Source organism: Helianthus annuus, chromosome 8, assembly GCF_002127325.2.
Source record: "Helianthus annuus cultivar XRQ/B chromosome 8, HanXRQr2.0-SUNRISE, whole genome shotgun sequence".
Taxonomy (NCBI): Eukaryota; Viridiplantae; Streptophyta; class Magnoliopsida; order Asterales; family Asteraceae; genus Helianthus; species Helianthus annuus.
Window position 1 is genome coordinate 122,191,141 of NC_035440.2, and position 16,462 is coordinate 122,207,602.

Sequence of the window (16,462 nt, forward strand, 5' to 3'; positions counted from 1 at the left end):
ACTCCTGCAGGTGCTCAGTACCCTTTAGAGCTTATAGCAGTTAGAGAGGAAATCAAATCCTTCTACACTGAAGATGACCCTGCTAAAAGGAGTTTGCCATCTCTTGAAGGATATCCTAGGCCAAATAACATTGAAGAATATATGAAGTTAAAAGCTCAACAAGATGAGGATATCTCCAAAAGAAATTCACATGGCAAATCTGACAAAGAAATTCAAAGATACTATCAATATCTGCTAACTCAAGTCAGAACTTTGGAGCAGTTTGCAAAAAATCTTTGTCAGTAACTTTCAGAGAGAGATGATGTAAGTTTGAAAAAGGACTACATTGAGCATATTATGGCATTCAAGAAATACAAAGGAGACAAGGCTCAATATAAAGAATGGACAGTTGGTGAACTCAAAGAGGAGTTAGAAAGAATTGAAAAAATGACTAAAGACAAAGTTAAACATACTCCTCCAGTTTGGGCAATTTATAAGAAAAATATACCTGATAAGGCTATAAAGTTGAAGAGAATGAAAGAGGAACTCATTACTGCTGAATTTGGGTCTAGGAATCAAGTGACAAGGTGGAAAGAAGAAAAGGTGATTGCTTCTTACCAAAGGCTAGAAGAATTGAGAAAGAAAAATCCTAATGTTCCACAAAAGCCTGTTTACCCTGAAGAAGAGGTTTTAACTAGACCACAAAAACTGCAAGTCAGGAAATCCACTGCTCCACCCGCTGCCATCCTTTATCAAAGAAGGAGACAAAAGCAAATGAATCCAAAAATACCAGAGGATCTAGCAGCAGGTGATGAAGTTATAAAAATTGTCCTCAAACAAATGATAGCTGAAAATCCTGAACTTGCTAAAGCTCAAAGCACTGCTCAGCCAGTTATCACCAGGCCACAATCTCCAAATTCCTCATCAACAAAAACTCTCCCAAGAAATCCACTGGATTCAAAAATACTAAAGTGGAAAACTGACAAACAGATCCACGTATTGACTCTGATCAAATCTAGTGGTGAAGTGAAGAAAATATCAAGGGAACAAGCACTGGGCCTGAGTGTTGAAGATCTGCAAGATCTCCTTGATCTTACACTGTGCAGGGATGAGGATGATACAGATGCCTTGGACTTTGAGTTACAACTCAAAGGACAAATAAGGGAACTGTTGATGAGGCAATAAAGATTCACAATAATGAAGGGTTTTGGCATCATCTGTTCCAGGGGGAGATTGTTGGGATTGAACCCTACAAAGGAACAGTTGATTAAAGCCAAAACTGGATCAGAGCAGTGGATCCAGAATAAGCAGATGTTTGTATTTCATTCTCTTCCCTTGAAAGTGGTTCTAACAACTGATGACCTTCATCCACTGATCCTTTACAACAACTGTTGCCTTACAACAACTGATGAAGACTAAAGTTCTGTTTCTCAATCTACTGATTTGGATCAAGCACTGCTGAAGATATAAAGTACTGCTGGAGTCACAACAGTGGAAGGAGAAAGCAGTAATTTAGTGTATTTCAATTGTAATGTATTGTTATCAGTAGTTAGTGAGTAGTAGTTGTATTAGATCAGTAGTTACAGGTTGTTAGGAAGTTAGATATCACTTTCATGGTGACGTCAGCCAAGATGCTTCAGTGGTTTACTCGTGCTTATAAATAGAACAGTACCCTGTACTGTTCTATTAGCCCTTCACCACTTGTCTTCTTGTACGAACTGTTACACCCTGACTTTTGCGGAAGCGTGGTTATTGGTGTGACTTACTTAATACCATAGCATTCAATCATAACAACGCTATTTGATAAAACCATAAGATGTTCACGCATTCATTAAGTTTAAAAACAACATAACATAAATTGTTTGAAACGTAGACGCCCAATCTTAAGTTACAACCATAACTTGTTTAAATGAGTTCACAAGGACTCAACAAAAGACGTTAACTAAAACCAAGTTTAGAAACATGTATCCCGTCCAGGAATAGGATATATCTCCTAAACTCTAGGATACATCCCGTCCAGCAAAGATCGAAGCAATTACCAAATGGAAAACCCCTGAGTCGCCAACCGAAGTAAGAAGTTTCTTAGGATTAGCCGGTTATTATAGACGATTTATTCGAGATTTTTCTAGAATAGCTATTCCTTTAACCAAGTTAACCTTTAAAATCCATTAAGTTTGAATGGGGACCAAAACAGGAAAAAGCCTTTAGAATCCTTAAGCAAATATTAACCCATGCACCCATACTAGCGTTACCAGAAGGAACTGAAGACTTTGTAGTCTATTGTGACGCTTCTAAGTTAGGTTATGGATGTGTGTTGATGCAACTCAAAAGGTTATAGCTTACGCCTCTAGACAGCTTAAGAATCATGAAGAGAATTATTCAACCCATGATTTAGAACTAGGAGCTATAATTTTTGCCCTTTAAATTTAGAGACATTATCTTTATGGTAGTAAGTTTACCATATTCACAGTTCATAAAAGTTAAAGGTATGTTTTTGGGCAAAAAGAGTTGAATATGAGACAAAGACGTTGGATGGAATTGCTTAGTGATTACGATTGTGATATCTAGTATCATGAAGGAAAAGCCAATGTAGTGGCTGATGCTTTAAGTCGAAAATATCATGAAAAGCCAAAAAGGGTACGTTCTCTTAAAATAAATCTACAAGTAGATTTAAATGATCAAATAATGGAAGTACAAGAATCAGTAATCAAGGACGATACTGAAAAAATAAAAGGAATGACTAAAGAATTAAAACAAGCTACAGATGGAATTTGGAGATTCCATAAAGATAGAATGTGGATACCTTAATTAGGGAACCTACGTCACCGTATATTAGAAGAAGCCCATAAGTCTAAATATACGATGCATCCAGGAAGTGATAAAATGTACCAGGATTTAAGGAAAAATTTCTGGTGGATAGGAATGAAAAAGGATATAGCAGCTTATGTTTCTAAATGTTTAACTTGTTCTCAAGTCAAAGCTGAACACCATAAACCCTCAGGTTTGTTGCAACAATTGGAGATGCCAGTTTGGAAATGGGAATTGATAACAATGGATTTTGTTACCAAATTACCCAAAACAAGAAAAGGTAATGATACAATCTGGGTGATTGTAGATAGGCTAACTAAGTCAGCTCATTTCTTACCAATGAAGGAAACTTTTGGTATGGAACAATTAGCCAAATTGTATGTAAATGAAATTATTTCATTACATGGAATACCTTAATCAATTGTTTCTGATAGGGATAGCCGTTTTACCTCTCATTTTTGGGTAAGTTTCCAAAAAGCAATGGGAACCAAGTTGAATCTAAGCACAGCTTACCATCCTCAAACGGACGGACAAAGCGAAAGGACAATTCAGACAATGAAGGACATGCTTAGAGCTTGTGTAATTGATTTCGGAAGTAATTGGGACGATCACTTACCTTTAATAAAATTTTCTTACAATAATGGTTATCACACAAGTATCAGTGTTGCACCATTCGAAGCACTTTATGGACGAAAGTGCAGAACCCCAGTCTGTTGGGCAGAAATTGTGGAAAAACAACTATCTGGACCTGAGATAGTTCAAGAAACAACCGACAAGATCATTTAAGTCAAGGAACGACTGAAAGCAGCACGTGATCGACAGAAGAGCTACGCTGATAACAGACGTAAGCCATTGGAATTTCAAGTAGGTGACAAGGTATTGTTAAAAGTCTCTCCTTGGAAAGGAGTGGTAAGATTCATCAAACGAGGAAAGCTAAGTCCCAGGTATGTTGGCCTTTTGAGATTATTAGAAGAATAGGACCTGTAGCCTATCAACTACAACTGCCAGAGGAAATGGCAGGAATACATGATGTATTTCATGTATCTAATCACAAGAAATGTCTAGCTGATGAATCACTTATAGTGCGTCTTAAAGATATAGAGGTAAATGAACAACTCAAGTTTGTAGAGAGGCCTCTACAGATCGAAGACAGGAAAGTTAAGAATCTCAAGCATAAGAGATTAATTCTGGTCAAAGTGAAGTGGGACTCCAAAAGAGGACCTGAGTACACATGGGAGCTTGAATCAGAAATGCAAAAGAAATATCCACACCTATTCCAGTAGATCTCGAGGACGAGCTCTAAAACAAGGTGGGGAGGATGTAACAATCCTCAAGAAAACAGACACCCTCGTAATTTTTCTGACACCCTAAAAATATTTAAAATGTCCCAATATGTCTTTAAATACACCCCGTATTTGAAAACTGAGCCCGAAATACAATATAGCATTAAAAAATAAATTAAAATCTGAAATTTTAAGTTGAGGCGGGCCGCGTAACCCCACCCCAACCTTCACACGGGCAGCGAGAAGCACAGAACGTGGCAAAGCCCGGTGCGGCCACGTGGCCCAACACCCGGCAGACCTATGTGATGACCTAGCCAAGCTATACGTTAACCCGAGTTTGACGCGGGCTGCGTAAGCCTAAGCTTACCTTTACGCGGGCCGCGTGAAAGTCGAATTCAGCAACTATAAATAGATAGCCTCGGATCTTCAGTCTGCTCGTTCAAAATTCAATTCTCAATCTCAATTTCTTATAGTAGGCTTATTATACGCGGGTATTATACCCCCTAAATAGTGAGGTTCTGCTACCATGTAAGTATCATAACCCCTGGAGACGTATTAGATACTCTGCCCGATTGATCTAGGGTTCCATAACGGCTGTCGTGGTTCTGCCTGACGTAGTCGTTGGAATGTCGTCTCGTGGAGGGTATTACTAATGTAAAAATGGGTTATTATACTAACACACGTGCATTTGTGTAATTTATAGATTAATCCCAGGAAATCCTTACTGAAAACCCTAAGACAGCAATGTGAGTTGATCCACTTTTTGAAAACCTTTTTATTTATTGTTTTTACAAAACCTTGAATACCTTTCCATGCGAATAACAGTTATTGAGTATTTGTAAGAATACAATTATAGTGGGTATGTTGGGGTTTTGTATACAAAATTTGTTACCACCTGGTCAAGGTGTAACATTTCCACAAGTTGAGTACGACAGTACCACTGATGTTAATTGTTGTATCTTGGAAACAAATGTAATTGCGGATGCGCCCTCAATATTGTACACTGTGAAATGGTTTTACTTAAACTTGATTAAACTGGGATTTACTCACCAGTATTTCCACTGACAAAATGCTTTTAAAACGCGTTTCAGGTAACAAAATGTGAGAGCCAAATAGAAGCCAGCTGGACAGCACTGAAGGCTTGGAAAAGTGGCAATAAAGTTACCTAAGAATAAAATAGATGTTTTTGTTAAATAAAATATGATTTATTCCTATAAAAGTGTGTATACAAAAAACTTGGGTTTTACCCATGTGTTTAATGTTATAAAATGTGGTGGTTTACTCTGATAAAATATTTCCTAACTACGGTCCTGATGAAAAATTTCGCTGCCAAATTGGACAATAATATGATACCACCGAAACTGGCTCGCGGCCACCCGCTCCCGGGGATTAGGGATTGAGGGTTGCGACATATATCATCTCCAAACTCTGGTAAAGCAAACTGCTGGAAATCATCATCGTCGTCACTCATAGTGTCAGATGTGAAAACCTCAGGGTCTGTGGCTATCTCATCATCCGAGACTATGGCCATAGGGTCTATGTTATCTGATACTCCACTATCAGAAGAGGACATGGTGTCTGTGACAAAACAATCACACATATGCACATATATTAACAATCATCAAATAAACATGTAAGTGATAACAATGTAAGCATATATTCATCCTAGTCCTCCCGGACTATCCCACCCAGCCTCTCAGACTGAACAACCAAGCCTCTCATACTAAACCTCCCCAGTTTCCCAAACTGAACTACCCAGTCTCTCAGACTAACTTTTCCCCAGTCTCTAAGACTAAACCTCCCCAGTCTCTAAGACTGAATTATAAACATAACCTTGAAATGTGCTTTGTGCCCTTTTGTTTGTAAAAATGTTTGTTCCTTGGATCTGGACATTTTGTGTATGCAATTGAAAAATGTTTTCGTGAGAGCCCTAATGATCGTAGTCTAGACTCGAGAAAGAATCCTAGTTCGCTACGATCGAAGCTCTGATACCAAGCTGTCACACCCTGACTTTTGTGGAAGCGTGGTTATTGGTGTGACTTACTTAATACCATAGCATTCAATCATAACAACGCTATATGATAAAACCATAAGATGTTCACCCATTCATTAAGTTTAAAAACAACATAACATAAATTGTTTGAAACGTAGACGCCCAATCTTAAGTTACAACCATAACTTGTTTAAATGAGTTCACAAGGACTCAACAAAAGACGTTAACTAAAACCAAGTTTAGAAACATGTATCCCATCCAGTAATAGGATACATCTCCTAAACTCGATGACCATGGATGACATCCTTTATTCATAACGCAGCTTGACAACATGCACACACCTGCCAGATCCATTTAGTTCCCTGAAATACATGTAATTTGAAAAACATCAACAAAAGTTGAGCGAGTTCATGTGTATGTGTATGAGTAAACCTTTTAAAGTATGTGTATGTATGTAAGTCCCTGGTATGTAGCAATAAGGAAAAACAGATTACCAATGGGTTGCAACGCCAATGGTATGTATGAAATGGTACAGGAAGACTCAAACCTAGCAAATTTGTACCGGGCCTCCGGCTGGAAGACATAGTCACCCTATGGGCCACCCTGGTCCCCATGGGTGTGGGCTCGCTACACCCAAATAGATTTATCACTCATGTCCCTCGGTTCTACGACGAGGATTAATGGCCTTAAGTGTTATACCCACCTTTCACATGATCAAGCAGCAACCCTCCTTAAGCTAATCATACCATGTATAAAACATTTGTAATAACTATATCATGTATTTCACCCCCGAAGTATAAAACTGAAAACAGTTAAAAGAAAAGGGGGACATGAACTCACTGTATTGCGTCTTCAGAACTAGTAACTCACTGTTTTAGAGTTACGTTTCTAATGTTTCCAAATATTATTCCAAGTTATAATCACTTGTCAAAATAATACTTATTTTAACTTTAAATTATATTTAGTTTTAGAATAATTTGTTAAACAATATTTTGTAATAATACCTTTCAAGTATTTATCTTTGTATTTCCTTCCCAAGGATGGGGTATCTCATAAATGTATCTTCACATACTTGTATAATATATTTTTAAGTCTAACTTAGAAAAATATATTTAAACTCATTTTGCCTAATAATATATTTCAAGAAAATATATATTTTTCTCAAAAATCATATATCTTCTAAATATTCTAGGAAAATATATTTTTACTTTCCAAAAATAATATATTTTTCTCCTTGTCAAAATATGATATATCTTTGTAATATTTACAAAAATCATATTTTTATTTCTTGTATCCAAAATAATATTTACCAAAAATATATTCGTAATGGTATTTTCCGGAATTTCATAAGTTACGTTCCTTCGTTCGGTTTTGAAATATTAACTGTGTAACTTATATATTTATTCCTTGTGATTTTTTGTATTATTTTGGAGTTGTAAATTCTTGGTATTTTGGTTAAGTTATATTATTTTACCCTAAAATAGTGTAACTATTCCACAAAGTATACAAATATTCACACAAGTGTCTTTAATATAAAATATATATTCTAAATATATATTAATCCATTTTTATTTACAAAAACCGACCTCCAATACTTGTATTTTTGTAACAAAATTTATGGCAGAGTTTATATTGAAAAACATAGTTTAAAACATACTTGTAAATACTTGTTTAGAAAATATTTTCTAAGTGTTTGTATTTTTAGAAAATTTTTCCATAGTTTCCTTTGAAAATGGAGGTGTCCATGCTATTTAAGCATATCATTTTCGTTTCAAAATCGACACACAATAATTAACAATCAACTCTAAACAATATTATACTTACCAAGTGCAAAAACAAGCTATCTACACAAAGATCATGAACTTGAGTTTTCGTAAAAACTTGTAGTAACTTGGTAAAGTGTTTAGTGGGTTTAGTTACCCTTTAAAGTGGGTTTATTCCTTTAAAAAACTCGTTCTTAAAGAAACTAGGAGTTTACAACTTGTAATCATATTTTACAAAAATGTTTATTTATTAGATCTTCTTGTTTCATAAGTGTGTATGCACGTGTTTTTCCACTAAAAAATAGTGTAGGTTTAAGTAAGAATCAAGTTCTACTAAAAATCATATTTTGAACTTAGTTTTCTTGGAAAATCATTCATGAATCTTAGATTCATAAGATTACTAGATTACTTTGATTATTGTTTTACAAGAAATCATTTTATTCATCAAGTTCATGTCTACACAAGAAGATGATTATCTTATGTTGTTACATAATCATCCTCTCACTTGATAGATCATGTGTTTAATCACAATCTAGCAAGCTCCATATGATGATCAACATCATATTCTCAAGAAAACAATAAGCAAGTATTATACATACGCTAAACAACTTTATTTCATCAAGATATCATCATATGTTAAGCTTTTGTTCAAGATTCATGTTCATGCTTTTAATGTTCTTATGATTAACAACCTAATGCATCTTTTAACCAACTAAAATAGAAGTAAACAAAGGTTACAAGGATCTTACTACTAGCTCTAAGCTAGGGAAGAACTCTTGAAGATGGTAATGACAAAAGTGATGGATAATAGCAAACAAAAGAGGTCCTTGATGATCCACAAGCACCAAGCTTCCTTAATCACCTTCTAACACCCTTGAATGATCTTGGATTGCATGAACTTGAAATGAAAACAATGGTGGTGTTTGGATGGGGGTTCAGCCGAAGTGGGGAGAGAGAAGGAGAAGAGATGTGGTGATGAAGATGAAGTGCTCAAGTGTTCTACTTATAACCACAAATCCCTATTATCCAATGGTTCTAATGTCTCAAGAAGTACATACATAATCCTTTCACAATCTAAGCAAGATCCAAAGAGATAGGGGAAATCAAGGGAAGATTTGGGGTGTGGGGCCACTTCTTGTGACCGTAAGTGTGAAGGGGGGGGGGTATGTGTAAGTTTTGATCATAGTTAAGCAATTAGTTGGAGGTTAAGTGTAAAGTCTAGTGTTTATGTGTAGGATGTATTATGTAGTGTGTTAGGGTGTTCGGAGATCATAATTGGCCAAGAAATAATAAAACAATGCTTCTAGCAATATTTTGGTGTTTCGGGTAATGTCCAGTTGTTCGGTTAGATACCGGTTCGTCAAAGTGTCAAAGTATTCCGTTTAGTGTTCTTTAAGTACCCTTTTGTGTCACTTTTAATTCCCGAAACTTAGGAAAGCATACAGGACCATTTTGCCATATTTTTGCACATTACTAGCTTGTTAAAAAGCTGAATTTTGCTGAAATATGCAGAATTCTGCACTTTTAGTGGGTTTTAGGCACCTTCCGGCACTTAAGCTATCACCTAGTGACGCAGTTTTATGATCCTTACTTCCCTACACACCATACTAGTGTAGTACCTTGTCTCTGGCCCTTATGGGGTCTCAAAACACTATCTGTCTATGTACTGACATTGTCAGCACATTTCTGAGTTATCCGCTAGCTATGCTAACCGTGCTTTGTGCATCATTTATGTCACTAAAGTCTGTATGTGAAATGATGTGACAGTATGTAATATGTGATGCACATGTATATATGTTACAGAAACCAGATAGCAGTTAATTGTTATTCAGCATCGTCATTAAGCACTAATCACAATTAATTAATTGTACGGATACCTGGATTTATGAGGGTTGTCACACGAACAACACTGTGAGCTCAGGTTGAGGGGGAGTTTGTGATACATGCATGCATTGTAATTGAATCTTGAAATAAATTCAATAATTCGGTTCTATGTTAAAATGTGTATTGAAAGCATTTCTCCTATTTGATTGTGTGTGAAAGTTTGGACTATGCACCTGTCGTGGACAGGGGTTGTTTAGGGCTTTACTTCACGTGTCCCAGTGGGGATATGTGTTACGCATTCTACAACTCGCAGTCACGTCTTGCATATTTCATTATCGATAACCTACATGCTTCACTTTGCTACATGTTACATGCTGGTTATGCGTAAACGATTTCGAAATCTATTATACTATCAAACTTGTATTCTCACCTTTACAAAATGTGTTTTGACTTCTATTTTAACGTATGTGATAGGTGTTTAGGATGTTGTGCTTTACCTGCTTCTGTGGAAATCAAGTAGGAGTGAGAGTCTAGAAATAAACAATCTAAATCTGAGTTGTCGGAACATGATATTTGTCTTTGAGATATTAGTCTGTAATAACTATTTTCTTGGGTATGTTATGGTATGGGACATAATATTTAAATATCTGGTAATTTAGTTGTTATGGATTTCTCCTGGACAATTTGTTTCGCTCAGTGCTGCGCCCCGATGTTTCCGTCATCGGTTGTGGTGTGACAACCGTGGTCACACCTCTGCAAGATTTTGAACCCAGAAACATCAGTGTTTTAGATTATTTTTCTGTGTTTTAAAACATTTCTGAACATAAATAACTCAAAACTGTGTTGTAAAGCTTATGTTTATTAAGACTTCTTGGTTAAAAACCTTGCAAATACTTAAATAAATCTTGAAGTTATGAAGTTTCAAGCTTTAATGAAGGTGGGAGAGTTTTGGAGAATGAGGAATGTGACAAAAGTGGCAAAGACAAGATGGTTTGAATGAAACCTTTTGAGAATATACCTTTAAGGTATATGTGAAAATCCCAGCAGATCTTTGTCTTTGGAATGGGTTCAAACATGCAGAACCAAGGCTGACTTTATAGAAAACGACAGCACACTGACTACGACTCCGTGCCCGCTGACCACGGCCCCGTGGTTAGACAAGATTCTGACACTTTTGTCCGTATTAGAGACACGGGGCGTGGCGGCTAGAACACGACCCCGTGGTGAATTTTGAGGTGGGCACGGGTGTGTTGACCTGAGCACGGCCCCGTGGCTAGAGTTTTTATGAAGTGTCGTCTATGTTATTTTTAAGGTTTTTATTCAGATCGGGTGGTTCCTTACTGAAGGGAACAACACTGAAATGCCTAAGGTACCTTAATTGCTCTTGATTTATGTAAGAACGCAAGTGGTTATCGGAAAGGGTAAAACCTAAACTACTTACCGGTGGGCGGAACCAACCTTTATTCCCCTTATCTGGGCTCTTGTTAAAGAAGGTATATGTCGAATTGCTCAGGTCTATGAGCGCATCGGTGGGGGCCGATGAAGAGTCCTTCACGGCACAATCGACACAGGAGGTTGAGGTACTTTTGGTGTCTTGTGATGAGTACCTCATTTTCATCATAAGCTCTATTTCCTTTAATTTTCGAAGAATCCTTTCTTCCATTTGACATAATTCATCTGAAGTTATGTCGGTTGGAAAAGATGGTTGAGGTTATTCGGGCGGATAATAGTGATCGTTTTTACTTTCGCCCATCTTAAGGTGATTACAGGAAAACGATGGGTCTAAATAATGGGTATCAGAATTTAGAATGTAATATTCTAAATCTTGATGAAATCCACCACATATTTGACACCACTCACCATAAGAGTGGCGAAAGTAAAAATAATCAGTATCATCCATGCTTTGGGAAGATTTTACCAACCGTTGGGATCTTACGGTCCTATTTTCAGTAATTGAGTAATGGGCACGGCCCCGTTTTTTGAGTGGCACGACCCCGTGGTCAGCTACTGTAAATCAGAAAACAAAAACTGCTAGTGAGGTTGACGGGCACGGCCCTGTGTCTGACCGGGCACGACCTATGCTAAGCTTTTGTGTGACAACCCAAACAATTACAGGTACTGTACAAATTAATTAACTCTAATTATGTGCGTAATGACTGTGCTTGATTACAACTGACACTTTAAACTGCTTACTGATTTATGTTATATACATACATGTGCATCATTTACATACAGTCACTCCATTTATTCATACAGACACTTAGTGACAAACCTGATGCACAAAGCACAGTTAGCTTAGTGAGCGGATAACTCAGACACATGCTGACAATGCCAGCATATAGACAGACACTATATTGAGGCCAGTATGAGCCAGGGATAAAGTACTACACCAGTATGGAGTGTAAGGAAGCGAGGACCATAAGACTGTGTCACTAGGTGATAGTTTGAGTGCCGAAAAGTGCCTAAAACTCGTGTTAAGTACAGGATTCTGCATTTTCAGTAACAATTCAGCTTTTAACACACTCGTCTTATACAGAGAATTGACTAAATGGTCCTGAACGCTTCCCTAAGTGTTGGAATTAAAATTCGTTACAAAAAGATGCATAAAAGACACTATGCAGTACAATTAAACGCTTTAACGAAACGATACGTAACCGAACAACCAGACATTATCCGGGACACCAAAATTTTGTCAGAAATATTATTTTATTTTTCCTAAATAATCATGGTCAAAAAAATCCCCACACACTATAGAAACATGACATACACTTACTATTCTAGAAAATACCCTTAACCTCCTAATTATTCACCCACTAATTACCAAAATTTTACAATTTACCCCCCCCCCAACCGAATTTCAGCCCAATGATTACCAAATATCTTGTTTAGATTTAAATTATATTCCCTTGATTCTTGGTTGGCCAAAATTTAGTTAATGATGACAATAGGGATTAGGGTGGCTCATGGTTCCAAGGATTCTCATCATCACATTAAAAACCACACTCCAACCTCACTCTCTCTCCCCATTCGGCTCCCCCATAACCGAAACCACCACCATCACCTTCCATCATCTTCCTCGTCTCCAATATTCAAGTTCCATTCAAGCTTCAAGACGATTCAAGGAAGTTGCAAGATTGTGGAACTTCAAGGGACTTGTTTGCTCGCTTTATCTTCGTCATTTCTTCACCTTTGTACTAAAGTTCCACCCTAGCCTTGTGCTAGTAGTAAGTCTCTACACCTTGTTCTATCTTATTTTTTAGTCAAAATGCGAAGCATGACGTTTATTGGTTTAAATCACAAGAACTAGAACACTAAAAAGATAAACATGGAACCTTACATGAAAACCCTACATAAAAAGCTTGTATGAAGTTGAAATCAGGTTGGATTAGGGTTGGTTAAAACATGCTTGAGGTTTGAACATTAAATCATCGATAAACCATGGTTAGGACCCTTGGTGATGTGTTTTTAGCAACTTTTACATCGTAAAAAGCATGCTGAATGGTATTTCCAGCCAATTTCAACAGGCTGTAATTGGACCGTTTTAAATCGAAAAACTGATTTTCTGAAGCATAAAATATGCATTTTTGAATAACCGAGCAAATGGCACTGGAATCGTAATTTTTCGAGGTGGTTTACTATTTTTAAAGGACTGTTTTTTGACAGCAGCTCAAGCTGTGTTTTTACTGCAGAAAAAGTGTGTTGTATTCGGAGTCATAACTTGAAACCTGAGTAAAATCAACTCATGGAATTTTTACAGTAGATGGTCACCGTTGTCACGGTGATCCTCCAACTAGAATTTCGTCGATCGGACTTACAAATAAATTTTAGTGAAATATTCCGTAAACTGCAATCAGAAAGTAGCAAATCTGATTGCAGTCGGGTAAATGAATTTCTATAAAATATTGGTAACGAACTGGACCCTGATATTTTTGCACAATAAAAGCTGGATCATATATGGCATACTGTAAAAATTTGAGAATTTTTGGAAAAGGTTAACTATTTTATAAAAATCCTCGAAAACAGTCCAGTTTTGGGTAATGAAGCTGAAATAAAGTAAGTAATGCTTTGTATGTCTATATGTCGGTTTGATTATTGAGAATGATCTACTGGATATATGTAAAAGAAAATGATATGCTATTAAGCATGGACACCTCCGTTTACAAAGGAGACCATGGCGAAATTTTCCGAAAAACCAACACTTAGTAAATATTTACTAGACATGAGTTTACTAGAACATTGAACGAACAAATATTCCAACATGACACATGACTAAGTTAAAATATTAACTATTTTGACAAATAATTATCGAACGAAACAATATAAGAAACGTAACTCAAAATACTAAACTCTAAGCCAAGGCACAGCCCGTTCGTCTAATAGACATTAGTACGTTGTAGGTTGTCGTGTAGCGGACAGAGTTTGAGATTCGATTCAAGACGCACTACTGTGAGTTCATGTCCCCCTTTTCTTTTTAACTGTTTTCAGTTTTACAACTTCAGGGGTGAAATACATGTTACATTTACAGACGCTTTTATAAATGGTATGGTTAGCTTAAGGAGGGTTTTTGTTTAGACGCTTAGATCATGTGAAAGGTGGGCACAACACTTAAGGTCATTAATCCTCGTCGTAGGACCGAGGGACATGAGTGATAGATCTATTTGGGTGTAGCGAGCCCACACCCATGAGGCCAGGGAGGCCCATAGTGGTGACTGTGTCTTACAGCCGGAGGCCCGGTACAAATTTGCTAGGTTTGAGTACTTCCTGCACCGTTTCACACATATCAATGGATTTGCAACCCATTGGTGATCTCTTTTATATTTCCTTAATTGCTACATACCAGGGTTTTCATACATACAGACGCATTTCAAAGGTTTATACAACTCTCATACACATGAACTCGCTCAACTTTTTGTTGACTTTTTAAACTACATGTATTTCAGGGAATTAATTGGATCTGGCGAGTGATGCATGTTAGACAAGCTGCGTATTAAATAAGGATGTCATCCAAGGTCATAGGTTTGGGAAGTTTGACTCCTTCCTGGACGGGTTGCATGTCTCAAATCCTTGTTTTGTTGGTAGTCTTTCGTTGAGTCTTATGAACTCATTTTAAACAAGTCATGGTTTGTAACATATTCAGTGTTTGGTATTTTTAAAGACAATATGTTATGCTTTTCTTTAAACTATTTTAATGGATGAACATCACGTATTTTTATCATATAGCATTGTTGTGATTGTTGCGATGGTATTAAGAAGTCTCACCAAAATAACCCACGCTTCTTTAAAAGCCAGGGTGTGACAGCTTGGTATCAGAGCCACGATCATAGCGAACTAGGATTCTTTCTCGAGTCTAGACTATGATCACTAGGGCTCTCACGAAAATGTTTTCAAACCTTTTTACATTTGCATGCACTAAAAGTCCAGATCCGGGGGCACAAATATTTTTACAAACAAAAAGGCACAAATACACATTTCAAAGGCTATAATTCTGTCTTAGAGACTGAGGGAGTTCTGCCTTAGAGGCTGGGGAAAATTTGAATCTTAGAGACTGGGAAAGGTTTGGTCTTAGAGACCAGGGATGTAGTCTAAGAGACTAGGAAGTTCAGTCTTAGAGATTGGGAGGGATAGTCTGGGAAGACTAGGATGCATACATGATTACATTGCTATTTGTTTACATGCTTACCTGATTTATGTGCATATGTTGTGGTTGTGTTACAGACACCATGGCATCTTCTGGTAGTGGAGTATCCAACACGAGCGACCCGATGGCTTTTACCTCTGATGACGAGATGGCCACAGACTCCGGAGTTTACACCTCAGACACCACAAGCACCGATGAAGACGATTTCCAGCCATTTGCCCTACCGATCTTTGGAGACGACGTACCCCTAGCTGATGGCCCACCAGGAGAGGACCTACCCCTTGTTCCAATCCTTGCCCCTCTCCCATTTGCTGCAGTTCTCTTTGAGGAACAGCCTCTCGACGCGTTACCCGATGGTGACATCGATCTGCTCATCGCGGGTCCCCCGGAGGGAGACCAGGATGGCGGGGCCCCGATGGAGGACGATGTTCTGCTTGCTGATATCCCAGTTGTTGACCCCATTGTTCCTATGGTTGAGCTTCCTGAGATGGAGGTTCATTCTGATTCGTCCGCCTCAGGTTCTTTTGAGTCGGTAGCTTCCTCTATCCCACCGTTGGGATTCGGTTACATTCCTCGTATTGACGATGATGAGGAGATGGAGATGGAGGACGAGTTGGTCCCCGAGGAGCAGCCTGCTGAGGCTCCTGTTCTCCCAGATGATCAGATTCCTGTTATGCTTGCTGATCATCAGCCTGCTCCTGTTATTCCAGAGCCCGTTCTTGCCCTTGACCATGTTCCTGTCACTGATGCACCCGTCGTTGCACCACCAACTGTTGAGATCCCAGATGTAGCACCCATACCCGACCCCGTGACGATTTTTGATGACCTTGCACCGTTTGCTACCCATATTGACCCGAGATACGCTGACACCCACAATGGGTGGATCGAGGAGGATGACTACCCTCCGTATGTGGTCCCAGTTACTCCCACTACCGTACCTGTTACTGCACCACTCGATATTCCGTTGTTTCCTCCACCCACATCGGATACCCATCGTACCGATCTTCCGATTACTTTCCTTCAGGACATTCCTCCGCCACGACCTGGGGAGGGATCGTCAAGACAGCCTTTCGGCCACACACCATTTATGACAGGAGATAGCCAGTTTATACCACAGATTCCTTATCATAGTATTGTTCCACCCGTGTTATCCACTGCACCCTTCATGTCCTAG

The 16,462-nt window shown here is 38.0% G+C and overlaps 1 protein-coding gene across 1 annotated transcript; it reads left to right on the forward strand.

The window, feature by feature from the left end:
- Positions 1-336: 336 nt before the first annotated feature.
- Positions 337-16,462, forward strand: LOC110870572 (actin cytoskeleton-regulatory complex protein PAN1-like). The gene is made up of 2 exons (XM_022119755.1): positions 337-787; positions 15,366-16,462. The coding sequence occupies exons 1-2, from the start codon at positions 337-339 to the stop codon at positions 16,460-16,462; spliced, it is 1,548 nt and encodes a 515-aa protein (XP_021975447.1).